General features: G+C 36.7%; 1 protein-coding gene across 1 annotated transcript; it reads right to left on the reverse strand.

Moving 5' to 3' along the window:
• Positions 1 to 406: 406 nt before the first annotated feature.
• LOC132560887 (uncharacterized) lies at positions 407 to 24240 on the reverse strand. The gene is made up of 10 exons (XM_060225588.1): positions 24108 to 24240; positions 20501 to 20691; positions 19011 to 19094; positions 17655 to 17702; positions 14638 to 14673; positions 12876 to 12931; positions 7206 to 7284; positions 3048 to 3173; positions 2228 to 2311; positions 407 to 721 (listed from the first exon to the last, which is right to left on the reverse strand). Exons 2-10 carry the CDS (start codon positions 20684 to 20686, stop codon positions 605 to 607), a joined length of 816 nt encoding a protein of 271 aa, XP_060081571.1. The 5' UTR covers positions 20687 to 20691; positions 24108 to 24240; the 3' UTR covers positions 407 to 604.
• Positions 24241 to 24498: the final 258 nt, after the last annotated feature.

A 24498-nucleotide genomic window follows, 5' to 3' on the forward strand; every position in this document is an offset into this window, starting at 1 on the left:
TTTTATATCAGGAATAGGAATATTGACATAACTTCACACACATGTATGGGACTATAAAATCTCAGATAGGTTTGGCTTTCATTGTTGCAAGGTCAGCATTACTTTTTTTGAATTTAGGGAAATCTGTCCGCATTGTAATGGCTTCATTCATGTGGGAATTTCGATCAAACTTCAGTCGTATAAGGAGCCAGAATATCACAGACAAGGTCGAGTTTTAGGATTGTAGTATCAAGGTCACCGTTACTACACTTCCTGTATTTTTCAGAATATCACCATTGAATATTGATCATACTTCAGACACTCGCCTATAGTGTTTACCGCGGATATGTCTAAATGGATCAACGAGAAAACACTTTGTATTGATTGCGATACCTTAGAATTTATTTATGTATTTTTAAGGTTACATTATCAAAATACGGTAGTCACGTGACCAAATTACAAAGAACAGTTGCGTTTTTGATGTTAATATTATCTCAGCATACTTAATATTAGGCTAATTCACTTGTCCAGAATTCAAAGCCAAACAATTTCTGTCATGTAATACTTTGTGAACGTCAAAGACAACGCCATCATTGTAGAAATAACTTGAGAATTACGAAATTAATTATGGACACACAACATAATCTTGTTTGTCTGTCACGGTTTTGGCAATTTTCTTGAGAAGAAATTTGTAGTCGCCATCTTGATACACATTGCTTTCGTAGGTCTGCAAAGCCTTGTCCTAAAAAGTAATACATCACACGTTGTACATGAAACACAAAACTGATAAAAAAAAAAACAACACATAACTAAGTGTTTACAGATATACTAAAAATGTCAATTTAAATTCAGTCATTTGACACCCCCTCCCTCTCGAATGACTGTTCTCATGAAGTTACTGAGTCCGAACGGTTCATGAACGATATCACAATATCTCAAGAATACCAGTAACATTGACGCTATACCTCAACCATCAATATATAGCAATATCTGACAAATTACATCAACACACAGCAATATCTGACAAATTACATCAACACACAGCAATATCTGACAAATTACATCAACTTCCAGCAATATCTGACAAATTACATCAACAAATTACATCAACACACAGCAATATCTGACAAATTACATCAACACACAGCAATATCTGACAAATTACATCAACACACAGCAATATCTGACAAATTACATCAACACACAGCAATATCTGACAAATTACATCAACACACAGCAATATCTGACAAATTACATCAACACACAGCAATATCTGACAAATTACATCAACACACAGCAATATCTGACAAATTACATCAACACACAGCAATATCAACACACAGCTGAAATTACATCAACACACAGCAATATCTGACAAATTACATCAACACACAGCAATATCTGACAAATTACATCAACACACAGCAATATCTGACAAATATATACACGTGTCAAAATATAGTTCCTTATGATAACCATACACATGTCTAAATCTAGTTCTATATGATAATCATACACGTGTCTAAATCAAGTTCCTTATGATAACCATACACATGTCTAAATCTAGTTCTATATGATAATCATACACGTGTCTAAATCAAGTTCCTTATGATAACCATACACTTGTCTAAATCAAGTTCCTTATGATAACCATACACTTGTCTAAATATAGTTCTATATGATAATCATACACATGTCTAAATCAAGTTCCTTATGATAACCATACACTTGTCTAAATCAAGTTCCTTATGATAACCATACACGTGTCAAAATATAATTCCTTATGATAACCATACACTTGTCTAAATCAAGTTCCTTATGATAACCATACACGTGTCAAAATATAATTCCTTATGATAACCATACACGTGTCTAAATCAAGTTCCTTATGATAACCATACACTTGTCTAAATCTAGTTCTATATGATAATCATACACGTGTCAACATCTAGTTCTATATGATAATCATACACGTGTCTAAATCAAGTTCCTTATGATAACCATACACATGTCTGAATATAGTTCCTTATGATAACCATACACATATCTAAATATAGTTCCTTATGATAACCATACACATGTCTAAATATAGTTCCTTATGATAACCATACACGTGTCTACATCTAGTTCCTTATGATAATCATACACTTGCTAAAATCCAAGATATTCTCAATAGAGTAAATCTTATGAAATTTCCGGTGTTAGAATAATTCAGTAGATAGTAACATCAGGTTTTTGGTCTAATTACCCGAAGGAAGTCGACTGCCGCAGGGATATGGATGTCCACTCTGTCCAACATCATCCGACATGTCCACGTCAGTATGGCAAACGGCTGTCAAACAGAGTAAGTAACCATGTTAGCCATGTTCCTATGGGATCCCTACACATTTTCTCGTACTTCATTCAAACTCTCTAGATCCTAATAGCCTTAAATATTAACAATGTTGTTGCTGGCAATATAACTTTTATTAGAAATTAACAAATTTTTGTAGAATGACCTTCCTATTCAATGAGTTTATCGTCTGCGTGTGCTTAAATCTCTTTTATCGGTGATATAATTAGTGATGTGTTTTGTTAGAACTTTACAAGTAAACATGCATTGTTGATAGCATTCATGTTTTACGCATCGGGTTGGTTTAGAGCAAGTTAGGTTGTAGGAGTGATGTTATGTCGTCACTGACCAAGAGAATACCTACCTTTTCTTGAGTTAGGTTGTACTGAGCGATGTTATAAAGTCACTGACGCAGACAATACATATCTTTTCCTGAGTCAAGTTGTACGGAGTAATGATGTGACGTCATTGACCTAGACAATATATACCTTGTCCTGAGTCAGGTTGTACGGAGTGATGTTATGACGTCATTGACCTAAACAATACATACCTTGTCCTGAGTCTGGCTGTACGGAGTGATGTTATGACGTCATTGACCTAGACAATACATACCTTGTCCTGAGTCAGGTTGTACGGAGTGATGTTATGACGTCATTGACCTAGACAATACATACCTTGTCCTGGGTCAGGTTGTACGGAGTGATGTTATGACGTCATTGACCTAGACAATACATACCTTGTCCTGAGTCAGGTTGTACGGAGTAATAATGTGACGTCTGAGGCAGGATGTCGCTAATGACCGGAAGACATCAAGCTGACGATGATCTACACATGGATGGTATAAGAATACTGCTGCTCCATGCTACAACAGATATACGATCTGTAGTTAGGACTACAACAGATATACAATCTGTAGTTAGGACTACAACAGATATACAGTCTGTAGTTAGGACTACAAGAGATATACAATCTGTAGTTAGGACTACAACAGGTATACGATCTGTAGTTAGGACTACAACAGATATACAATCTGTAGTTAGGACTACAACAGATATACGATCTGTAGTTAGGACTACAACAGATATACAATAGTTAGGACTACAACAGATATACAGTCTGTAGTTAGGACTACAACAGATATACAATAGTTAGGACTACAACAGATATACAATAGTTAGGACTACAACAGATATACAGTCTGTAGTTAGGACTACAACAGATATACAATAGTTAGGACTACAACAGATATACAGTCTGTAGTTAGGACTACAACAGATATACAATAGTTAGGACTACAACAGATATACAATAGTTAGGACTACAACAGATATACAATAGTTAGGACTACAACAGATATACAGTCTGTAGTTAGGACTACAACAGATATACAATAGTTAGGACTACAGCAGATATACAATAGTAAGGACTACAACAGATATACAGTCTGTAGTTAGGACTACAACAGATATACAATAGTTAGGACTACAACAGATATACAATAGTTAGGATATACAGATATATCTGTAGTTAGGACTACAACAGATATACAGTCTGTAGTTAGGACTACAACAGATATACGATCTGTAGTTAGGACTACAACAGATATACAATCTGTAGTTAGGACTACAACAGATATACAATCTGTAGTTAGGACTACAACAGATATACAATCTGTAGTTAGGACTACAACAGATATACAATTTGTAGTTAGGACTACAAGAGATATACAATAGTTAGGACTACAACAGATATACGATCTGTAGTTAGGACTACAACAGATATACAATCTGTAGTTAGGACTACAACAGATATACAATTTGTAGTTAGGACTACAACAGGTATACAATAGTTAGGACTACAACAGATATACAGTCTGTAGTTAGGACTACAACAGATATACAATCTGTAGTTAGGACTACAACAGATATACAGTCTGTAGTTAGGACTACAACAGATATACAGTCTGTAGTTAGGACTACAACAGATATACAGACTGTAGTTAGTACTACAACAGATATACAATAGTTAGGACTACAACAGATATACAATCTGTGGTTAGGACTACAACAGAGATATACAATAGGACTACAACTGTAGTTAGGACTACAACAGATATACAGTCTGTAGTTAGGACTACAACAGATATACAATCTGTAGTTAGGACTACAACAGATATACAATCTGTAGTTAGGACTACAACAGATATACAATAGTTAGGACTACAACAGATATACAATAGTTAGGACTACAACAGATATACAATCTGTAGTTAGGACTACAACAGATATACAATCTGTAGTTAGGACTACAACAGATATACAATCTGTAGTTAGGACTACAACAGATATAGTTAGGACTACAACAGATATACAATAGTTAGGACTGTAGTTAGGACTACAACAGATATATACAATAGTTAGGACTACAACAGATATACAGGACTACAACAGATATACAATAGTTAGGACTACAACAGATATGTAGTTAGGACTACAACAGATATACAGATATAAGTCTGTAGTTAGGACTACAACAGATATACAATAGTTAGGACTACAACAGATATACAATAGTTAGGACTACAACAGATATACAATAGTTAGGACTACAACAGATATACAATAGTTAGGACTACAACAGATATACGATCTGTAGTAAGGACTACAACAGATATACAATAGTTAGGACTACAACAGATATACAGTCTGTAGTTAGGACTACAACAGATATACAATAGTTAGGACTACAACAGATATACGATCTGTAGTTAGGACTACAACAGATATACAATAGTTAGGACTACAACAGATATACAATAGTTAGGACTACAACAGATATACAATAGTTAGGACTACAACAGATATACAGTCTGTAGTTAGGACTACAACAGATATACAGTCTGTAGTTAGGACTACAACAGATATACGATCTGTAGTTAGGACTACAACAGATATACAGTCTGTAGTTAGGACTACAACAGATATACAATAGTTAGGACTACAACAGATATACAGTCTGTAGTTAGGACTACAACAGATATACAATAGTTAGGACTACAACAGATATACAATAGTTAGGACTAGATATACATCTGTGGATATACAGTTAGGACTACAACAGATGGTTAGGACTACAACAGATATACAATAGTTAGGACTACAACAGATATACAGTCTGTAGTTAGGACTACAACAGATATACAATAGTTAGGACTACAACAGATATACTGTAGTTAGGACTGTAGTTAGGACTACAGATATACAATAGTTAGGACTACAACAGATATACAATAGTTAGGACTACAACAGATATACAATAGTTAGGACTACAACAGATATACGATATGTAGTTAGGACTACAACAGATATACAATAGTTAGGACTACAACAGATATACAATAGTTAGGACTACAACAGATATACAATAGTTAGGACTACAACAGATATACAATAGTTACTACAACAGATATACAGTCTGTAGTTAGGACTACAACAGATATACAATTTGTAGTTAGGACAACAGACAACTGTATAGGACTACAACAATATACATGTCTGTAGTTAGGACTACAACAGATATACGAGAGACTACAACAGATATACAATAGTAGATAGGACTACAACAGATATACAGTTGTAGTTAGGACTACAACAGATATACAAATTATATACAACAGATATAGAGGACTACAACAGATATACAGATATACAATAGTTAGGACTACAACAGATATACAGTCTGTAGTTAGGACTACAACAGATATACAGTCTGTAGTTAGGACTACAACAGATATACAATAGTTAGGACTACAACAGATATACAGTCTGTAGTTAGGACTACAACAGATATACAGTCTGTAGTTAGGACTACAACAGATATACAGACTGTAGTTAGTACTACAACAGATATACAATAGTTAGGACTACAACAGATATACGATCTGTAGTTAGGACTACAACAGATATACAATCTGTGGTTAGGACTACAACAGATATACAATAGTTAGGACTACAACAGATATACAATAGTTAGGACTACAACAGATATACAGTCTGTAGTTAGGACTACAACAGATATACAATAGTTAGGACTACAACAGATATACAATAGTAAGGACTACAACAGATATACAATAGTTAGGACTACAACAGATATACAGTCTGTAGTTAGGACTACAACAGATATACAATAGTTAGGACTACAACAGATATACAATAGTTAGGACTACAACAGATATACAATAGTTAGGACTACAACAGATATACAGTCTGTAGTTAGGACTACAACAGATATACAATAGTTAGGACTACAACAGATATACGATCTGTAGTTAGGACTACAACAGATATACGATATGTAGTTAGGACTACAACAGATATACAATAGTTAGGACTACAACAGGTATACAATAGTTAGGACTACAACAGATATACAGTCTGTAGTTAGGACTACAACAGATATACAATTTGTAGCAAGGACAACATTCAACTATGTGTCAACAATAAATCATGTTTTCCCACCAAAGTTACAACATCAGTAATCAATTTAACGAGAGAGCGTTTCATAGAAGACATTTGTAGTAAAGCACACACCTGTAAAAATACTAATATCCTGTGGCAAATTAGCTTGAAAGTTTGAAAAGTTTCATTTTTTAGGGAGAAATTCTGACTATCGACAAAATTATATCATAGATAGAAGTCAGACTTTGGAATTAATAAACAAGTCATTATATGTAATAGGGTATATATTTTAATTGTATGAGAAAAGTATTGGCACTATTTTTTTCAGACAGAAACCAAATTTTGCCTTTGTAACTGATATTTCAAACTTCGTTGTCACATATTACTAGGAGGTTTTTTGAAATTGATCCTAAGATGGTGTGTAATAGACTCACCTCTAGCGAATGTATCCACCGCTGAGGGGGTAAATAGTCATATTCTCCATACACTGGCCAGATAGGGCGATGGGCACCACTTAAAGACGAATTAGAAATATCACTTATCTTCATTGTTAAAAGCGCGTGCGTCCTATTCAGATACGTATTGCGCTCTGTGGAAATACTTCGGGATTATTAATTTTTATTTTTCAATTTTACACTATTACACTTTATATCTCTCATATCTCTCTTAAACAAACATTTCACTAGTTAAGACACAAGTAAGATATACCAAAATGTCCTTACACATGGGGGCTCTCATTCTCTTCACAAATCATATATACTAACTGTATGTTGCAGGCATAAACAAGTCACGTGCATAGATCAATCTAACATCTACAGACAATATTGGGTTTAACGTAACCCCTAAACAACATTGACATAACAGCCATTAACAGCAGCTGACACAGAGAATGTTGATAATTGCGAATATGATTTCCTGTCGGGTCAGTCATACAATGCAAGATTAAACACCTGCCAATTTATTGTTGTTGTTTTACCATTGTTATTCATAAGGAAAGTTTTTTAAAAATAAATGTTCCCCCACAACGAAATTCTAATTACAAATTTTATTGCTTCTCTGCCATTGTGTGCAATGTACGGAAGGAGGAATTCGGAGAGGAAACCCACACGGAGCAAAAGTAGAGAAATATCAAACAAGTGCGACGTGAGTCTTGACACCAGTGAAGAAAAAAAATCGGCTGCAACAGTTCAGAAATGATCTGAGAGCGACACCCCATCGAATAATGAACGCGGAATATCTAAAGTTCACAAAGAACTTGTTAGGAGAGCACTTAGATCGGCTTGAGACATCTAAACAGGAAGTTGATAAAAGCAGGAGAGCCTACATTCTAGGCTATTATACCAGAATCAAGTGATTAGAAGCCCCAGTAGTTCCTTCCTTCACAAACCACTTAATGATTATTTGTTCAACTTTTTAATCTAAAATATGGAATATCAGTCTATCTGAAGGACTAATCCTTTTGTCCAGACTTGAAAGTATTTTTTTTTAATTTCTCGCAGATTCTAAAAGTAATCAGATACTTTGATAATAGCTTTTAGTTAAAACGCGAAAAAGATGCAGCTACATGTCCCAGTTGATTCGATATTCCAGGCCTTGTTCCAACAAGGATTCAAGTGATACAGGTTGTAGATTATGTGGTAATTTTACGGTCTGATCACATTAGGGAAATAATATATTTCCTTGTATGATGTAAAGTTGGACATGTTTGGTGCTCGTTTAAGTGTCTGGTAGTGCCTTGGTTGTATGCCTTGTTTGTAGACCAAGTCGACGCTTGGAGTTTCCAAGTACATTATATATATATATTGAATAGCTTTTGAGTTTGATATGATTTACCACATAGACTGGACCTCGGTTTTAATCGACAACATTCAATTATTAAAACACATATACATCAACATAGAAATATAAGTTAAAGAACTCATTCAATATCTCCCGGACGGCAATAAACATGGCACTTTCTATAAGACGTAAAGCCAGTGTTATTAGAGTCTACAACCCTGGTAATCAATCATTATAATTCTAGACACTGGTATCCTGGCTCGTATTGCGGTTAACATTTTCGATGGACGACTTTGCCACAGTTTTGGCTCGTCCTTTCATTTCTTCGACTTTTGTAGATCAGACATGCTGGGTCCAGGATTTATGAACTCGGTTGGTTTTCAAGTGAATCAGTATTAGATTTTTGATACCGTCTTGTCTATGGGACCCAGATAAGCTGTGTAAATATATCTGCGTGTGATAAGTTCTATTTCATAAATGTTTACTGGGATGAGCTAATCTTGTGACGTATCTAGCTGATAGCCGGGGTTGAAACCCTGGATAGGGCGGACACAACGTTTATGGTTCTGGGAAGGTTGCCGTAAGGTTGTAGTTTCGGGTAATCTGAAATAGATCGTGTTACCTGTATAACTAGATTGTTTTAGTCGTGTTTTGTGACTCGGAACCATGACATCTTCCATTCTCCAGAGCAGGGTAATGAATAATCAAAATGTTGAAGAATTAGCCTGCTAGAAAAAGTGTGAAGACTTGCAAATCATTTTGGACGAAACTTCATTTGATCTCTCACTGTGTTCAGCTAAGCCAGTCAGTGTCTTTGTGTCAAGGTTGCAAAAATGGCTTATAGAACTGCGCTTAAAACAGGCTTGTAATGTTGGACCTAGTATAGTGGTCAAAATTTCTGGTGAATTACGACGGAGTTTCCATGATTTCGGAATGATCTCAACCAAATGGTTACATAGCGTCCGATGCCTGTTGGTTTGGACAACGTGGTTGGTGCTCTCTTACAGGTCAGTTTTTTATGCCGAGTTTTTTGTCAGATGTTGTGGATATCACTTAACATCACAACGAGTTAGAGCTGCTCATAGTAGTAGCAGTCAAAACATTGTGTCATATGATAAGAGGTAAAGATGTCTGATCCATTTGTGACCTTGAGGCATTAATAACAATCATTAATTCAGAAGTTACTAGGGCTAGCGTTGTGTTGAACTGTCTGAAACTTCTCGAGTGGTGAATTTGAGATTCGTGCTGTACATGACGTAGAACAGTGACTAGTCAACCCTCAGTATATCCGTTTTTGCATTATTAGTAGGTCACGTTAGAGTGATGACTGTTACGTCTGTCGCAAGTTATGAGCTGGTTCTCACTTCTAGAAGACGTAAAAACTCCAACAGAGGAGCCTCCCCGAAGGTACCTGTATTTGAAAACCCAGTAGGGGATCTTCATCACGTTCTGTCAAGTTTTTACTTGATTTCTGCGCCTGCACCGCTACAGTAGTTGTGTTTGTATGGGTCGTAAATCAAATACCCAACATCAGTGATAGTTTCGATGAGCGAAAATAGCTCTCGCGTGGGAACGTTGTACAACTCATTTACTTGTGCGGTAAAATGGGAGAGCTGTCAAGTTTCGGGAAAGAATTCTTTTTTTTATGTCTCTCATCTATTTCAGACCACCATCTCTGCCCATTTCCAGCCGTCCGCCATAAATGTAGGCGATTTCTGGCTGTTATTTCATCACATTCCTGCCTAAAAGTGTTCATGGTGGTGATCTCCCTTTGACATACATGGACTTTCAGGGGACCTTAAAGGCATATGCAAGAGTTGTTCCCAATGCGAAGTAATATACCTCCTATTCATTCCGTCGAGGGAGGTGGTTGCTCTTACAGCAGGTGTGCATAGTAACATGATTCATCTTCAGCGCGAATGACAATTAGACGCATATAAGTTTTACGTGGAGTTATCCTGGAACGACAGACTAACAAATTACAGGTAGAATGGGTCCTAGATCAAAACCTTTCTGAGGTGTTGATGGCAAATCGCGGAGTGACAGGATGATTTGTTGGCAAGAGTCCTGCTAATTGACTTGGCGTTTTTGTTTTTTGTGTCGAATTTTTTTTATATACGATATGAGCTATTCTCAATAGCTATATCTTATATTCTTATTGATCACTGGAGTCTCATGTAAATATTTCAATTAATAACTGTTTGCAATAGTGGAGATGATAACATTTGACATTCGGATATAATCATCAGAAAATTGTGTATTTATTTACATGTACTGAGCTGCCAACATGGTTATTTTGTTTCTAATAATGCCTTAAACACGTGATTTATGAAAAAATCACTGATACAGTAACAGCAGCTTAATGATTATGAGAGATGGGCTATACTACTCATTCATGGTTCATAAGCCTAATTTATTTTTCATGCCCAATATATTTGACAGTAGCTGTGGTTGACAGCAGTGTGTGCATCGTGCATGTATGCTAAAGTGGTGTGTAGTGTGAATACACTGTCACGTGTACGTTGTCATTGCCATCTGTTTAAATTGTAATATCTGTGTCCTATTGTCAGGTCAGTGTTATTTAAGTATACGAGAGTGCGATCAACTCATAAGCGTGTTTTCTGTTTTCCAGTTTCAACGCAGCGATGCTATAGGATAATATCAAAGTGTATTTATAATTGGTTTATTAGCTGGTTGACTGTTCCTATCTGTAGGCGTTGTCTCACCAACAAAAACACTGTTCTGCCGACGTGTGTATATATATTAACGTCAACTAGAGGAAAAGACAAGCAAGCGATTCCAAAAGAAACGGAAATAGAAAATGTAATATGATTTCGACGGAGCGGTTACAACAGCCACCTTGATAAGAGTTTCTGTACTAATGACCAATGAGATCGTAACCAGATTTCTCATAAGATTCCTTTTGACACTACAAAACCACATCACAGACCTTGACCAGACTGTTGGCGTTATGTGCACTAAAAACAAGAGTCTTGTTAAACGAGACTACTGAAGTTTGAATAGCCATCATTCCCGGTCATAATATATTATTTACACACAGCAAACTAAAGAGTCGGATCTAATTCGGGATAAAATATCGCAAATTTTGAAAAAATGGGATCCGAAATTGATATATTGATAAACAAATTCCATTCCTGTTATACTGAAGATTTCCAATATTCTGTGTTTTCCTACGAAGTTCTGTGATTTGTAAATTTCATAAGAATGCAGGCAAATTATTACAAGTACAATTGTGCTTGATTTCTGACTCTTTTATGTACATCCTCATTACATTAAAATGTTTATAAACGACTACCCAATACTTCATGTGTATCACATCCGTGTCTAGTCAACCAGCAAGTCGTAAAGATGGTAACGCGAATAACTGACCCCTCCATCTAAAAATTTACTTAACTTCAACCCGAAAACTCGATTCTTTGTATGATATCGTCCTCCTTATATTTCTTCTTTCTTTTTGACATATTTTTTCACGAAAAACGCGCTCAGTATAGTTCACAACCACACGTTTGTACCGACGTTCACCTGTCTTGGAAAAGAAATTTATCATAACAAGAGAACGAAGCCGTTGTTTCAGTTTAGAATCGGGCATGGTGGTGAACAGAGTGGAGAAATCCAATGTTCTTATGGAAGAATTGTTCTTAGTGAGTGTTGACGACTGGTGAAAATCCCTTTGACATGTTCTCGTTTCACCAATTCTCTTTCATAGTTAACATCTCAATTAACAGTCGGGGTTTCAAGATATTTAAGACCTTTCATGAACAGCGTAGCTTAACATTTTGGATAATGTTTAAATCACCAGTTATGATAAGTGGTAAAACAATACCAAGCTGACGGAGGAGTTTCTTAGGTCATCAACATTCAGTTGTTGCAGCGTTTGTTTATAGCAGTAACTCCCTACTTACAAACTCAACTTTCATAACTTGGCGAAAATCACGGCTTACTGTACGAACAGGTTTTAAAACCCTGGTTTATGCCACAACATTGATTTTGTGAAGTCTGTCACGTAGTGCTTCTGTCACAGTGAATCAGTCGCAGTTTAGTGCAATTTTGTATTTGTTATTCTTTTGGATAATTGAATAGAGACTTAAAGGACATAAAAATCGACAGTAAGTTAACAGAAATAACATGGCAATATCAAAATTTTGTCATGATATCGGCAGATCAGCTTTTTTTCATTGACATTGAGAAAAAAGACATTTAAGGAAGAAACCAAAGGTTTTGAAGACGCTTAATGTAAATCACTAAGTGAGTAGGTCAGGACAAAATCGTCACGTACACATGAAGAAGGTGGAGTATGTACTTACCTTGTCGGTATATCGTCTTTATAAACGATTACTTTGTCCATACACTGGTGAATAGGCTACAACGAAGAACATTGACTTATATAACAATTAACAGTAAGCCAAGCTCATCAACCTGGAACTCATCACATTTATATATATTACAAGCAAGTCGGGTAACTCAGAACGTTGACCAACGTACTTTAAGGGGAAATTCCAAGGTGCTCATGTCGGTTAATTATTCTCGGAAAGCTTAGAAACGGGCGTGTCTGTGCTGACGTGATTGTGTCGATGGACATTTTACCCTAACTGCTCTGGACTGAATGGTATGCGATGGGCTTCCTGTATGTTGTTCAGTGAGGTAGCCACCAGACACGACAAGGAAACCCCGCATCAAGTGAACCCTTGTGTTTCGCATGGCGATACACCAAACAACAAACTGGTTAACGATTTGATGGTCTGGCATTTAAAGTGTTTTTAATTAAATGTTTGTTTGCATCCTGGTGGGTTAAACAAACATGGGTTGAAGTGTACGAGTGTGACATACAAGACATCACTTGATAATGTTATATAGAACATAAATGAGATTTCTCTATCTTGGCTCTAATCTCTTGTGGTCGTCCTTCCGATAGTTACTTCAGTATAGCTTTACGTTTTAACTCATTGCTGTTAGATATTGATGTTTAGTTATTTTACTGTATACGCCTTAGTAGCTACCTTTACGTATTTATATATCTGGATACGGATTCGGAACACAAAAACAAATCCAAAAGTAACATTTATATAAACAGAACACAACACCAAACCAAAAGTAACATTTATATAAACAGAACACAACACCAATCCAAAAGTAACATTTATATAAACAGAACACAACACCAATCCAAAAGTAGCATTTATATAAACAGAACACAACACCAAACCAAAAGTAACATTTATATAAACAGAACACAACACCAAACCAAAAGTAACATTTATATAAACAGAACACAAAAACAAATCCAAAAGTAACATTTATATAAACAGAACACAAAACCAATCCAAAAGTAACATTTATATAAACAGAACACAAAACCAATCCAAAAGTAACATTTATATAAACAGAACACAAAACCAATCCAACAGTAACATTTATATAAACAGAACACAAAACCAATCCAAAAGTAACATTTATATAAACAGAACACAAAACCAATCCAAAAGTAGCATTTATATAAACATACCGCTAACAGTTTAAAGTTGGGTTTTGATGTTTTTTCATCTGCTTTGTTAGAAATGCCTTACCTATGTACATCACATTTCGATAATAAACAGCCACACAATGAATATTAGGTTTACACCTGAATACCAGCATGAAGCAAAACTATGATGAATTGAGAATTGTTCATTCGTCCAAACATATATTGTCTATCTGAACGCTATCTAAACATTGACCTTCAGATTGTCAATAGGAAAGCAATATGGGAGCCGCATAAATAGAATGACGTCCGTTAGGTATTTAGCTGGCACCCAAATTGCTTTCATATTGACAATCAATACATTCTGACCAACTTTCAATGGTTATAGTAACATTCCGGATATTATCTAAAACATTATTATGGTTTTTTTTTCTAATTTAAAAATATTTTTCTACCTGTATGTTTACATACTGGAAAAGCTATTTGAAAATCTTGATCAGCTGAATGATTAACGTCAAGCTATAATTTTCGTTATCGTAGGCGACGCGGAAAGCATGTATACATATTGTCAGCCATCTATACACCTGTGAATATACATAGGTACATACCCGGTGTGCTCGTTTGGTACAGATCGGCTCTGGTGTCTTGACATGAAAAGAAGGATGACTTGTTTATAATTCGTCCATTAGAAAACGACATACTTCAATATCTTACTAGAAACAAAACACAAATTCTGGTTATAGGTAATTAATAGATTTCTGATCCAAATGATGAAACGTATATATCTACCATGACTTGTAGGTGATATGTGACCTTGACATTGATGGTATTAACATCAGTTAATATAATAGTCTTACGTGTCTATTTACACGGTTATCAGCATCAGAATTTTAGAATTAACCAAGTATACAACAAAGCGTATTTATTTGAAATAGAAATTCTTATAACATAACCAGTAGAAGATTAGAGTGTGACGTTTCGGTGACTACACGGTCACCTTCATTAGACAAATGATCAGTGTGGAGGGTACTAGCAATGACTAACATAGTGCACAAGATGGTAAGAAATCGACCAGCTTTTTCGGCTGTGCTATAAACCGATGTACACTATGGTCGAAAATAGTGTGACGAGATGGTAAAAATATTATAGACCAAACAAATTACACAAGTTGGCAAAATGCACTGTAGTCAATTCGTCTACACTTTGTTTAACACTTGCGTTGTCACGGGCACCCTACGAATATTAGAAAAAAATGTGACTACAATCGAAGACAACAATATATATGAAAAACTCAAGAACATATCAAAACGTTTTCAAAAAATGTCTGGTGGCTACCTTATCTACAGTAAAGCATGAAAATAAAACCATCGAATCACAATATAGACATCTGTATCCCACTGCAGGGACACGCCTACAAAGAACGGAACCCATTACTGTCTAATGTGAACTATACTAACTCTATCGGTAACGTTGTCTCCTGTCATTAAAAGCAGACATTCTAGGACCCCGGTGGAAAAGTATGAATATCATCTCAAAAGCTAGAATGACGGTACGATCATGAATTCATTTCACACAATTTAGTGTTTCTTTTCACCGACTCACCCACTGACAATGCACTTGGTATCATTCGGAGCCGCCTAGAGCAAGACCGATCATGGCGAAAGAGCACCTATCTCCTATCTAAGACATCATGGATTTTTGCTTACAACAACATACTTTCCGTTCGAAATAACATTTATATGCAACGGTTTGGCACAGCCATGGCCAGACCAGTGTCTACGATTGTGGCCAACCTACACCAGAAGTTGAGTGTTGTACGAACTTTGCTCAAAAGATGTTAAACGACTGTCACCTCAGAATAAGACATGGAGCAAGAACAAAATCACATCCATAGTGACATAAAAACAAGTGGATACCCTGAATGAGAAATCCAGAAAATAAACAACAAATTTGATGAAAGATTAAACGATGAGACACAAAGGAAAATAACACAACGAAAGAACAAGTAGTCATCCCCTACATCAAAGGCATGTCAGAAGACATTCAAAAGATTTACCGTGGCCATGGCATTGCTACAGCCATGAGACCTTACAAGACTCCCCGAAATATCCTAGTCTGTCCTAAGGATTAAACAAAGAAAGAGAACTTCGCTGATACATATACAAGATTGGAAGCATTGTATATCGGATAAACAGGCAGGAGATTCGGGATCCGACTCGATAAACAACAAGAGAACGTGGAATCCGCAGAAGTCAAATTATTCACTAGATCAGAGCGAAAACATTCTCAATCCAAGACCAATAAATCGGCACTTACATATTATTCCACACAGCAAAATTACATCATCGACTTGGAAAATTCCAAAATAGTGACAGGGGAAATAACCGTTTTAGACGTCTGATTAAGAAAGTCATCTAGATGTCGCCACATGCCAGTATTAACAAGAGTACCGCAAAGCGGAACAAAATACGCCCGTGAATATCCAAAACAAAGAAGATAATTCAAGAATTACAGTCCTCCACCTGGTGTACTTTGATGGCAGTCAAAGGTCGAAAAAAGTAGGAGGAATTTATGAAACGATCCAAAGACGTTTTTATTTCACAGAGCCTTTGGCGAGGTAAAATGACAAATTTGAGGCGAGTTTCATAAATCTCACATCAAATGGAAACGAATATAAGATCCTTTTCATCACATGATCAAATATTCACTCAAATTTATCGTAAAAATATTGAGTGATTGAATACTTTTGGAATGGTTCTGTATATATCATCTAATAAACCTCCATTCAGAAAAATAAAATCATGTTATAGAGATTAAACCTACAAAAGTTCATAAACATCGGTTAGAGGAAATATTCAGACAAGATTTTTATATTTCATATCATGGTGATTAAGCATACAAACTTTCATAAAGATCGGCTGAAAAATATAGGAGGAGATCTCCGGACAAGATTTCTATAGTGAAACAAAAGGGACATAACTCTTATTCAAATCGTCTAATCAAAACTCCGTTCAGGAAAACACAATTTCATTTCGTGGTGATTAAGCCTATTAAGTTTCATAAAGATCGGCTGAAAAATGTAGGAGGTGATCTCCGAACAAGATTTCTATAGTGAAATAAACAAAGGGCCATAACTCTTGATCAAATCACCAAATCAAAACCCCGTTCGGGAAAACACAACTTCATATCATGGTAATTAAGCCTACCAAGTTTCATAAAGATCGGCTGAAAAATGTAGGAGGAGTTCTCCGGACAAATAAAAGTTTACGACGGGCATATAAAAAGGGACGAGGGGAGGGAGGCACAGGCTCTCGCACATCTATGAATACGTGTTTAAAAAAGCCTCGTCGAAATGTCTACCATACATTTCACCATCTTAGTTATTTATTTGTTTATAATCTTTTTATCATCTCGTCACACTATTTTCGACCATAATGTACCTAGGATTATAGTACAGCCGACTAAGTTGGTCGATTCCTTGCCTTCTCGTCACACTATTTTCGACCATAATGTACCTAGAATTATAGTACAGCCGACAAAGTTGGTCGATGCCTTACCTCCTCGTTTACTTTGTACGTAGTCAGAACAAATTCTGAACACAAATAATAATGCATCGTTTACTTACTTTGCAGGAAACACTTTTCAACGAGAATTTATCACGTCTCCAAAGCTTCTATCATGAAAAAACAGAAATAAGAGGAGATTATGTAAATGTCATCATCTAGTCAGCAATAAACACTAATGAAGGGACAATTAGTGAGATTAATGACGCATAATTCCCGTGATATATCTTGTAAGCGTTGTTATTTAAAAACTAATTTTCTACATTCCAATTTTAGGCCTTTTCACATAATAGTATTGCCCTGAAATGAGCTCGCTAAATGTTGCTTCTATATGGTCTTTTTTATCAATTATTGTAGGCGCTAAAACTCATCATTGAACCAACAATGATTGCACCAACTTAAGACAATGAGTCTCTTTTGTTTGTATCTGTAGTATACTTTTGCGCTTGTCTCTCATCTGTGTACAAGTTGTTTACCTTTACATTTAATAATTGAAAGTGTGGTTTTGTATTAATGTCAAATTTAGACACTTAGGTACTGACAGTGTGCTGTTTGCGTTAATGACCAATGATAATACTTACACATGTGGGTACTGACAATGTGCTATTTGTGTTTATGACCAATAATAATACTTACACACGTGGGTACCGGTAGTCTCTTGGTGTTGATGGTGTATACTTACACACGTGGGTACTGGTAGTCTGTTGGTGTTGACGGTGTATACTTACACACGTGGGTACTGGTAGTCTATTGGTGTTGATGGTGTATACTTACACACGTGGGTACTGGTAGTCTGTTGGTGTTTATGGTGTATACTTACACACATGGGTTCAGGTAGTCTCTTGGTGTTGACGGTGTATACTTACACACGTGGGTACTGGTAGTCTATTGGTATTGATGGTGTATAATTACACACGTGGGTACTGGTAGTCTGTTGGTGTTTATGGTGTATACTTACACACATGGGTACAGGTAGTCTCTTGGTGTTGACGGTGTATACTTACACACGTGGGTACTGGTAGTCTATTGGTGTTGATGGTGTATACTTACACACGTGGGTACTGGTAGTCTGTTGGTGTTTATGGTGTATACTTACACACATGGGTACAGGTAGTCTCTTGGTGTTGACGGTGTATACTTACACACGTGGGTACTGGTAGTCTGTTGGTGTTGATGGTGTATACTTACACACGTGGGTACTGGTAGTCTGTTGGTGTTTATGGTGTATACTTACACACATGGGTACTGGTAGTCTATTGGTGTTTATGGTGTATACTTACACACATGGGTACAGGTAGTCTATTGGTGTTTATGGTGTATACTTACACACGTGGGTACAGGTAGTCTCTTGGTGTTGACGGTGTATACTTACACACGTGGGTACTGGTAGTCTATTGGTGTTGATGGTGTATACTTACACACGTGGGTACTGGTAGTCTGTTTGACGGAGGACATTTACGTGTCATCTCACTCATCATTGATAGGTCAACGTCTATACGGTCCTTCAACAATATGCAAATGTTGTGGTCACGTGATACGGGATGAATTGCAAAAACTATTGTCCAATAAAGTCAATTCTTGACATATATTTTAGACTTTGATAAACATAAATATTTCCTAAGATTGAAATTGACATGATAGAAGTTAGTGTACGCCCAACGATATGTCAATTCATACATATCAGAATATGTAAAACCTCATTATTATAAACTTTATAAAATCAAAGTTGATCGACAAAAATGTCAAAATTTAGATGGGAAGGCATGTACTAGCACAATAATTCAACACATTTCGTAATTTTCATACATAGTGATAATTTCAGAAGAACGAGGGGAAATCAACACCTGGATTGAAAAGCTTCTCATCACATAGAGGGCTTGGCGTAATTAGGGAAGGAGAAACGAGTCCAACAGGGTTCAGTGCTCGGACCTTGCTTATTGGTGAATAATATAAAGAATTTGCCACGAGACATCAGATCACGTGTTAAGTTTAATTGTGACGTCACAGAAGTTTACCTTACACTATTATCAGACACTGACTAGGCCCATCTTCATGAACAGAAAGAAACATGGATGATGATGTAATGCCCTATCTATATATGATAAAAGAGAAGTTTAATCTCCTGTAATTACACTCTCCATGATATCTGCCAAATAACCTTGGGTCATCAGGCCACGTGACCTTAATAGGTGCTATACTCACAGTGTAGACATTATCTGAATTCTAAAAATCAGCAATGCATCTCCAAAGAAAATGTTTAAAAACTTTATTGTTAGACTACAATTGCAAAACAAGTTATCAGCTTATATTAATCACTCTTGTTGGTCCGGATGGAAACGGATTGGGTCTTACTGTGGGAGGAAACCGGAGTACCTGTGGAAACCTCATACCTTTACACGTCCGTTCCGGGAATCGAACCCAGGATAGCTAGGTGAAAGGCGAGTGCGTTACCACTGCTCCCCTAACACTCATGCTGACACGGAAATAAATTCAAACTCGAAAGTCAAAACTGAATTGAATTACCATTCTTCCTTTTGTGTCACCTTGTAAACTATGTATCAGAGGTGGTCCGAAAGTAGTTCCCGGTACATCGGAGAAACTAACGGTAGTGTTTTGCTTGAGATACATCTTGATATTCCAAAGCTGAGGTATGTACATTTTAATGACACCTTGTAACAAGAGAAAGTTTGTTTATAAATCGAGATGTAAATTGTCCTGATTCTGCGAGAGGAGGAGAGCCGTTTATATTTTTTTTCTGTTTTAGCTATCTCCATTAATATTCAATTATTTGAAAGGACAATCTACATTGCCACGTCATACTACAATAATTAAGCTGATGCCAACTAATACTGAAAAAATGACTTGTAAATGTCAATATAGCAATATTAATATGAAATTTTGGACTTACTTTTCCGTTGTCACACGTGTCGTCCAGCACTCCCATTTTAACACCTCCATGTATGGAGTTGTGATCTGAATTCACATCCGGTATATGTAAATTTCCGAAAGCTGATAGATCGAGGGAATATGATACAGTAATATATAGCAGAAGAAATAAACTCCACACAGACACACCATTAACCCATGTCATCATTACGTCTGAAAAAGTTTTAAATAATCAAATTAAATGTCAGCATATCGTAATTGCATGGATTTCAGATTAGCAATTGTTTTCAATACCTGATACACAATATGAATAAATTGAACAAGTTGGCGATTGTCTTTTGACAAAATCAATTTAACACAGTAGAGACAGAGAACGATCTATAAACTAATACATTATAACATTACTATAGTTTGTTCATGTTTCTGATATTTAGGAAATGTGTCCTTCATCACAACATTACCAGCACTTTTCCGTGACGAGTATATCACAACGTTAGGGTAAGCCTTCTACCACTAATTATACTCACTAGTAAATAAACATACACAACCTGTTGCATATTTCAGAACATTTAAATTGCCAACGTGCATGTTGTGCCGGACAAATGTCCTAATCAATATCGCATCATGTTCAGAGTGTTTCACCGAGGTGACGATATATATCAACCATTTAGTTTTATGGTCACCTAAGCTACCGAACATATGGTTATTTGTCAAGCTATAACTTAACAGATGGTCAAAGTATAGCACCACTGATTAATCACCACTTCTGGTCCCCTTGTCTCCTGAGTCTGTTTTCCTTTCTTTCTGCCTCGCTCTATCTCTGTCTGTCTTTCCCTTGCCTGTCTGTCTGTGTTTCTCTCTGTCTTTCTGTCTCCGTCTCTGTCCATCAGTCTGTCTGTCTTTCTCTCCGTCTGTCTGTCTCTTTGTCTGTCTCCGTCTCTGTATTTCTGTCTGTCTTTCTGTCTGTCTGTCTGTCTTTGTCTGTATCCGTCTCTGTCTGTTTGTCTTTCTCTCTGTCTGTCTCTGTCTGTCTCCGTCTCTGTCTGTCTTTCTCTCTGTCTGTCTGTCTGTCTGTCTCTCTCTCTCTCTTTGTCTCCGTCTCTGTCTGTCCGTCTGTCTGTCTTTCTCTCTGTCTGTCTCTGTCTGTTTGTCTTTCTCTCTGTCTGTCTCTGTCTGTCTCTGTCTGTCTCCGTCTGTCTTTCTCTCTGTCTGTCTCCGTCTGTCTTTCTGTCTATCTGTCTGTCTGTCTCTCTTTGTCTCCGTCTCTGTCTGTCCGTCTGTCTGTCTTTCTCTCTGTCTGTCTGTCTCTCTCTGTCTCTCATCAATAAGAAATACTTTCTCGATAAAGTGATAAAGGGAAAGGCTAATTCAAACAGTTATGATATGTTATTTATGAATCCCGTTATGAATTCTCCATCTTAGCTAGCCTCTGAAAAATTCTTCATTTCAAAATTCTCATATCAAATGGAAACTTATGTATGATCCTATATAAATATGATTTACAATTCATGCCATCTGACGTTAGTGCTATCTTAATATCTAGACGTCACCAAGAATATACAATATGTCATGTGACGTCACAACTATTTTATCTCCCAGATGTTAAGATAGAATTGATAGAATCTTAAGACCCATGGTGTGAACTTTGGGAATTTGAACTCTGGGGATAGATAACTTCAAAGACTTGACGTCAGTTGATGTCATACCAATGTCCTGACAGGGATATAAACAAAAATATCCGAGGTTTCTAAAACTCCTCCTACTATAACACACATATGCCCACTACAACTATACATCAAAAGCTACTTCATGCTTGGTCACGCTATGTGGCAACTCTGTAATAAAACATTTAATTATCACATTACGGAATGTCACTGCAGAAAATATGTCGGCAAGAGGTATGGTAATAATTTTGCAAACATGTCAACTGATAGTCTAGCTGTCCTTACATAGTATACGTCGACAGGTTGTGTAGTGTTATCGCTACAGAGTATATGTCGACAGGTAGTGTAGTGTTATCTCTACGGAGTATATGTCGACAGGTTGTGTAGTGTTATCTCTACAGAGTATCTGTCGACAGGTAGTGTAGTGTTATCTCTACAGAGTATACGTCGACAGGTTGTGTAGTGTTATCTCTACAAGGTATACGTCGACAGGTAGTGTAGTGTTATCTCTACAGAGTATATGTCGACAGGTAGTGTAGTGTTATCTCTACAGAGTATATGTCGACAGGTTGTGTAGTGTTATCTCTACAGGGTATATGTCGACAGGTTGTGTAGTGTTATCTCTACAGGGTATACGTCGACAGGTAATGTAGTATTATCACTACAGAGTATACGTCGACAGGTTGTGTAGTGTTATCGCTACAGAGTATACGTCGACAGGTTGTGTAGTGTTATCTCTACAGAGTATATGTCGACAGGTTGTGTAGTGTTATCTCTACAAGGTATACGTCGACAGGTAGTGTAGTGTCATCTCTACAGAGTATACGTCGACAGGTAGTGTAGTGTTATCTCTACAGAGTATATGTCGACAGGTTGTGTAGTGTTATCTCTACAGGGTATACGTCGACAGGTAGTGTAGTGTTATCTCTACAGGGTACACGTCGACAAGTAGTGTAGTGTTATCTCTACAGAGTATACGTAGACAGGTAGTAATATCTCTACAGGGTATACGTCGACAGGTAGTGTAGTGTTATATCTACAGAGTATCCGTCGACAGGTAGTGTAGTGGCATCTCTACAGAGTATACGTCGACAGGTTGTGTAGTGTTATATCTACAGAGTATACGTCGACAGGTAGTAATATCTCTACAGGGTATACGTCGACAGGTAGTGTAGTGTTATATCTACAGAGTATCCGTCGACAGGTAGTGTAGTGGTATCTCTACAGAGTATACGTCGACAGGTAGTAATATCTCTACAGGGTATACGTCGACAGGTAGTGTAGTGTTATTTCTACAGAGTATATGTCGACAGGTTGTGTAGTGTTATCTCTACAGAGTATACGTCGACAGGTTGTGTAGTGTTATCTCTACAGAGTATACGTAGACAGGTAGTAATATCTCTATAGAGTATACGTCGACAGGTAGTTGGAGGAGATAGGTGGAATAAAGATGACGTTGACTCTTCCAGTGTCCCTGTGACCTAATTACTCTAATTAAGAGGTTGACTCTGTGACTAATTCTGTTCTAACTTCATTCCGACCTCTGGTAACCGGCCACAACCTTAACATTGGCAAGCAGTGTACGCATGCACAGGTGCCACAGACGGACCAACACCTACAATTAGACCTTTTCAAAGACAAGGTAATTAACTGATGAGTACATTAAAATCGACCTGCTAAAGCTTTATCGTGTAAAACGTCGGATTTCAGTCGCCCAGGTGTACAAAGAGATGGACGGATATAAAAATGCCTTTAAAATGAAGCATGTAGGCACGCGAAAAATCGGAGAATACCAAGTGATGTAAATGAGTTTTCTAACCAACAATAGGGTGACGTACATGTACTGCATATAGTCGTAAAGGGGAGGCATCATGGAGGCTGACATTTAGGCGTTAATCATTCATATGGCAACGTGTTAACAGAACGTGGGCACATGCTTGGGTTACAATATGGTTCCAGACCTACCTTTTACCGTAGGTGATGTCGTCCAACAATCTTAGCAGCTGATGTTATATGCGTCGCCAGCAAACACAAACCTTTGTAGCACAGGAATTCACATCACGAATAATGATGGTCGTGTGTGGTCTTCACGATGTTAGGTACACGCGTACATACGCATGACCATATTTAGTATATTGATCGATGATTCTACCATGCATCTCAATTCAAGCGTCTATGTGAAATGCAGTATGAGTTATTGCAATTAAAACGTTTTATCCTGTAGTGACCAAATAGGACCAACGATATCCATGTAAACAGGGTTCGATTTTCTGGCTGTTGAAGTTGCGTACTGTGATGGAACTTGTTGAATGTTTTCGCCCCTTTATTTTCGGCTTTTCACCACCAAAACAAATTC

This window comes from Ylistrum balloti, unplaced genomic scaffold, assembly GCF_031769215.1.
Source record: "Ylistrum balloti isolate Yb309-2 unplaced genomic scaffold, AGI_CSIRO_Ybal_v1 Utg371128, whole genome shotgun sequence".
Classification (NCBI taxonomy): domain Eukaryota; kingdom Metazoa; phylum Mollusca; class Bivalvia; order Pectinida; family Pectinidae; genus Ylistrum; species Ylistrum balloti.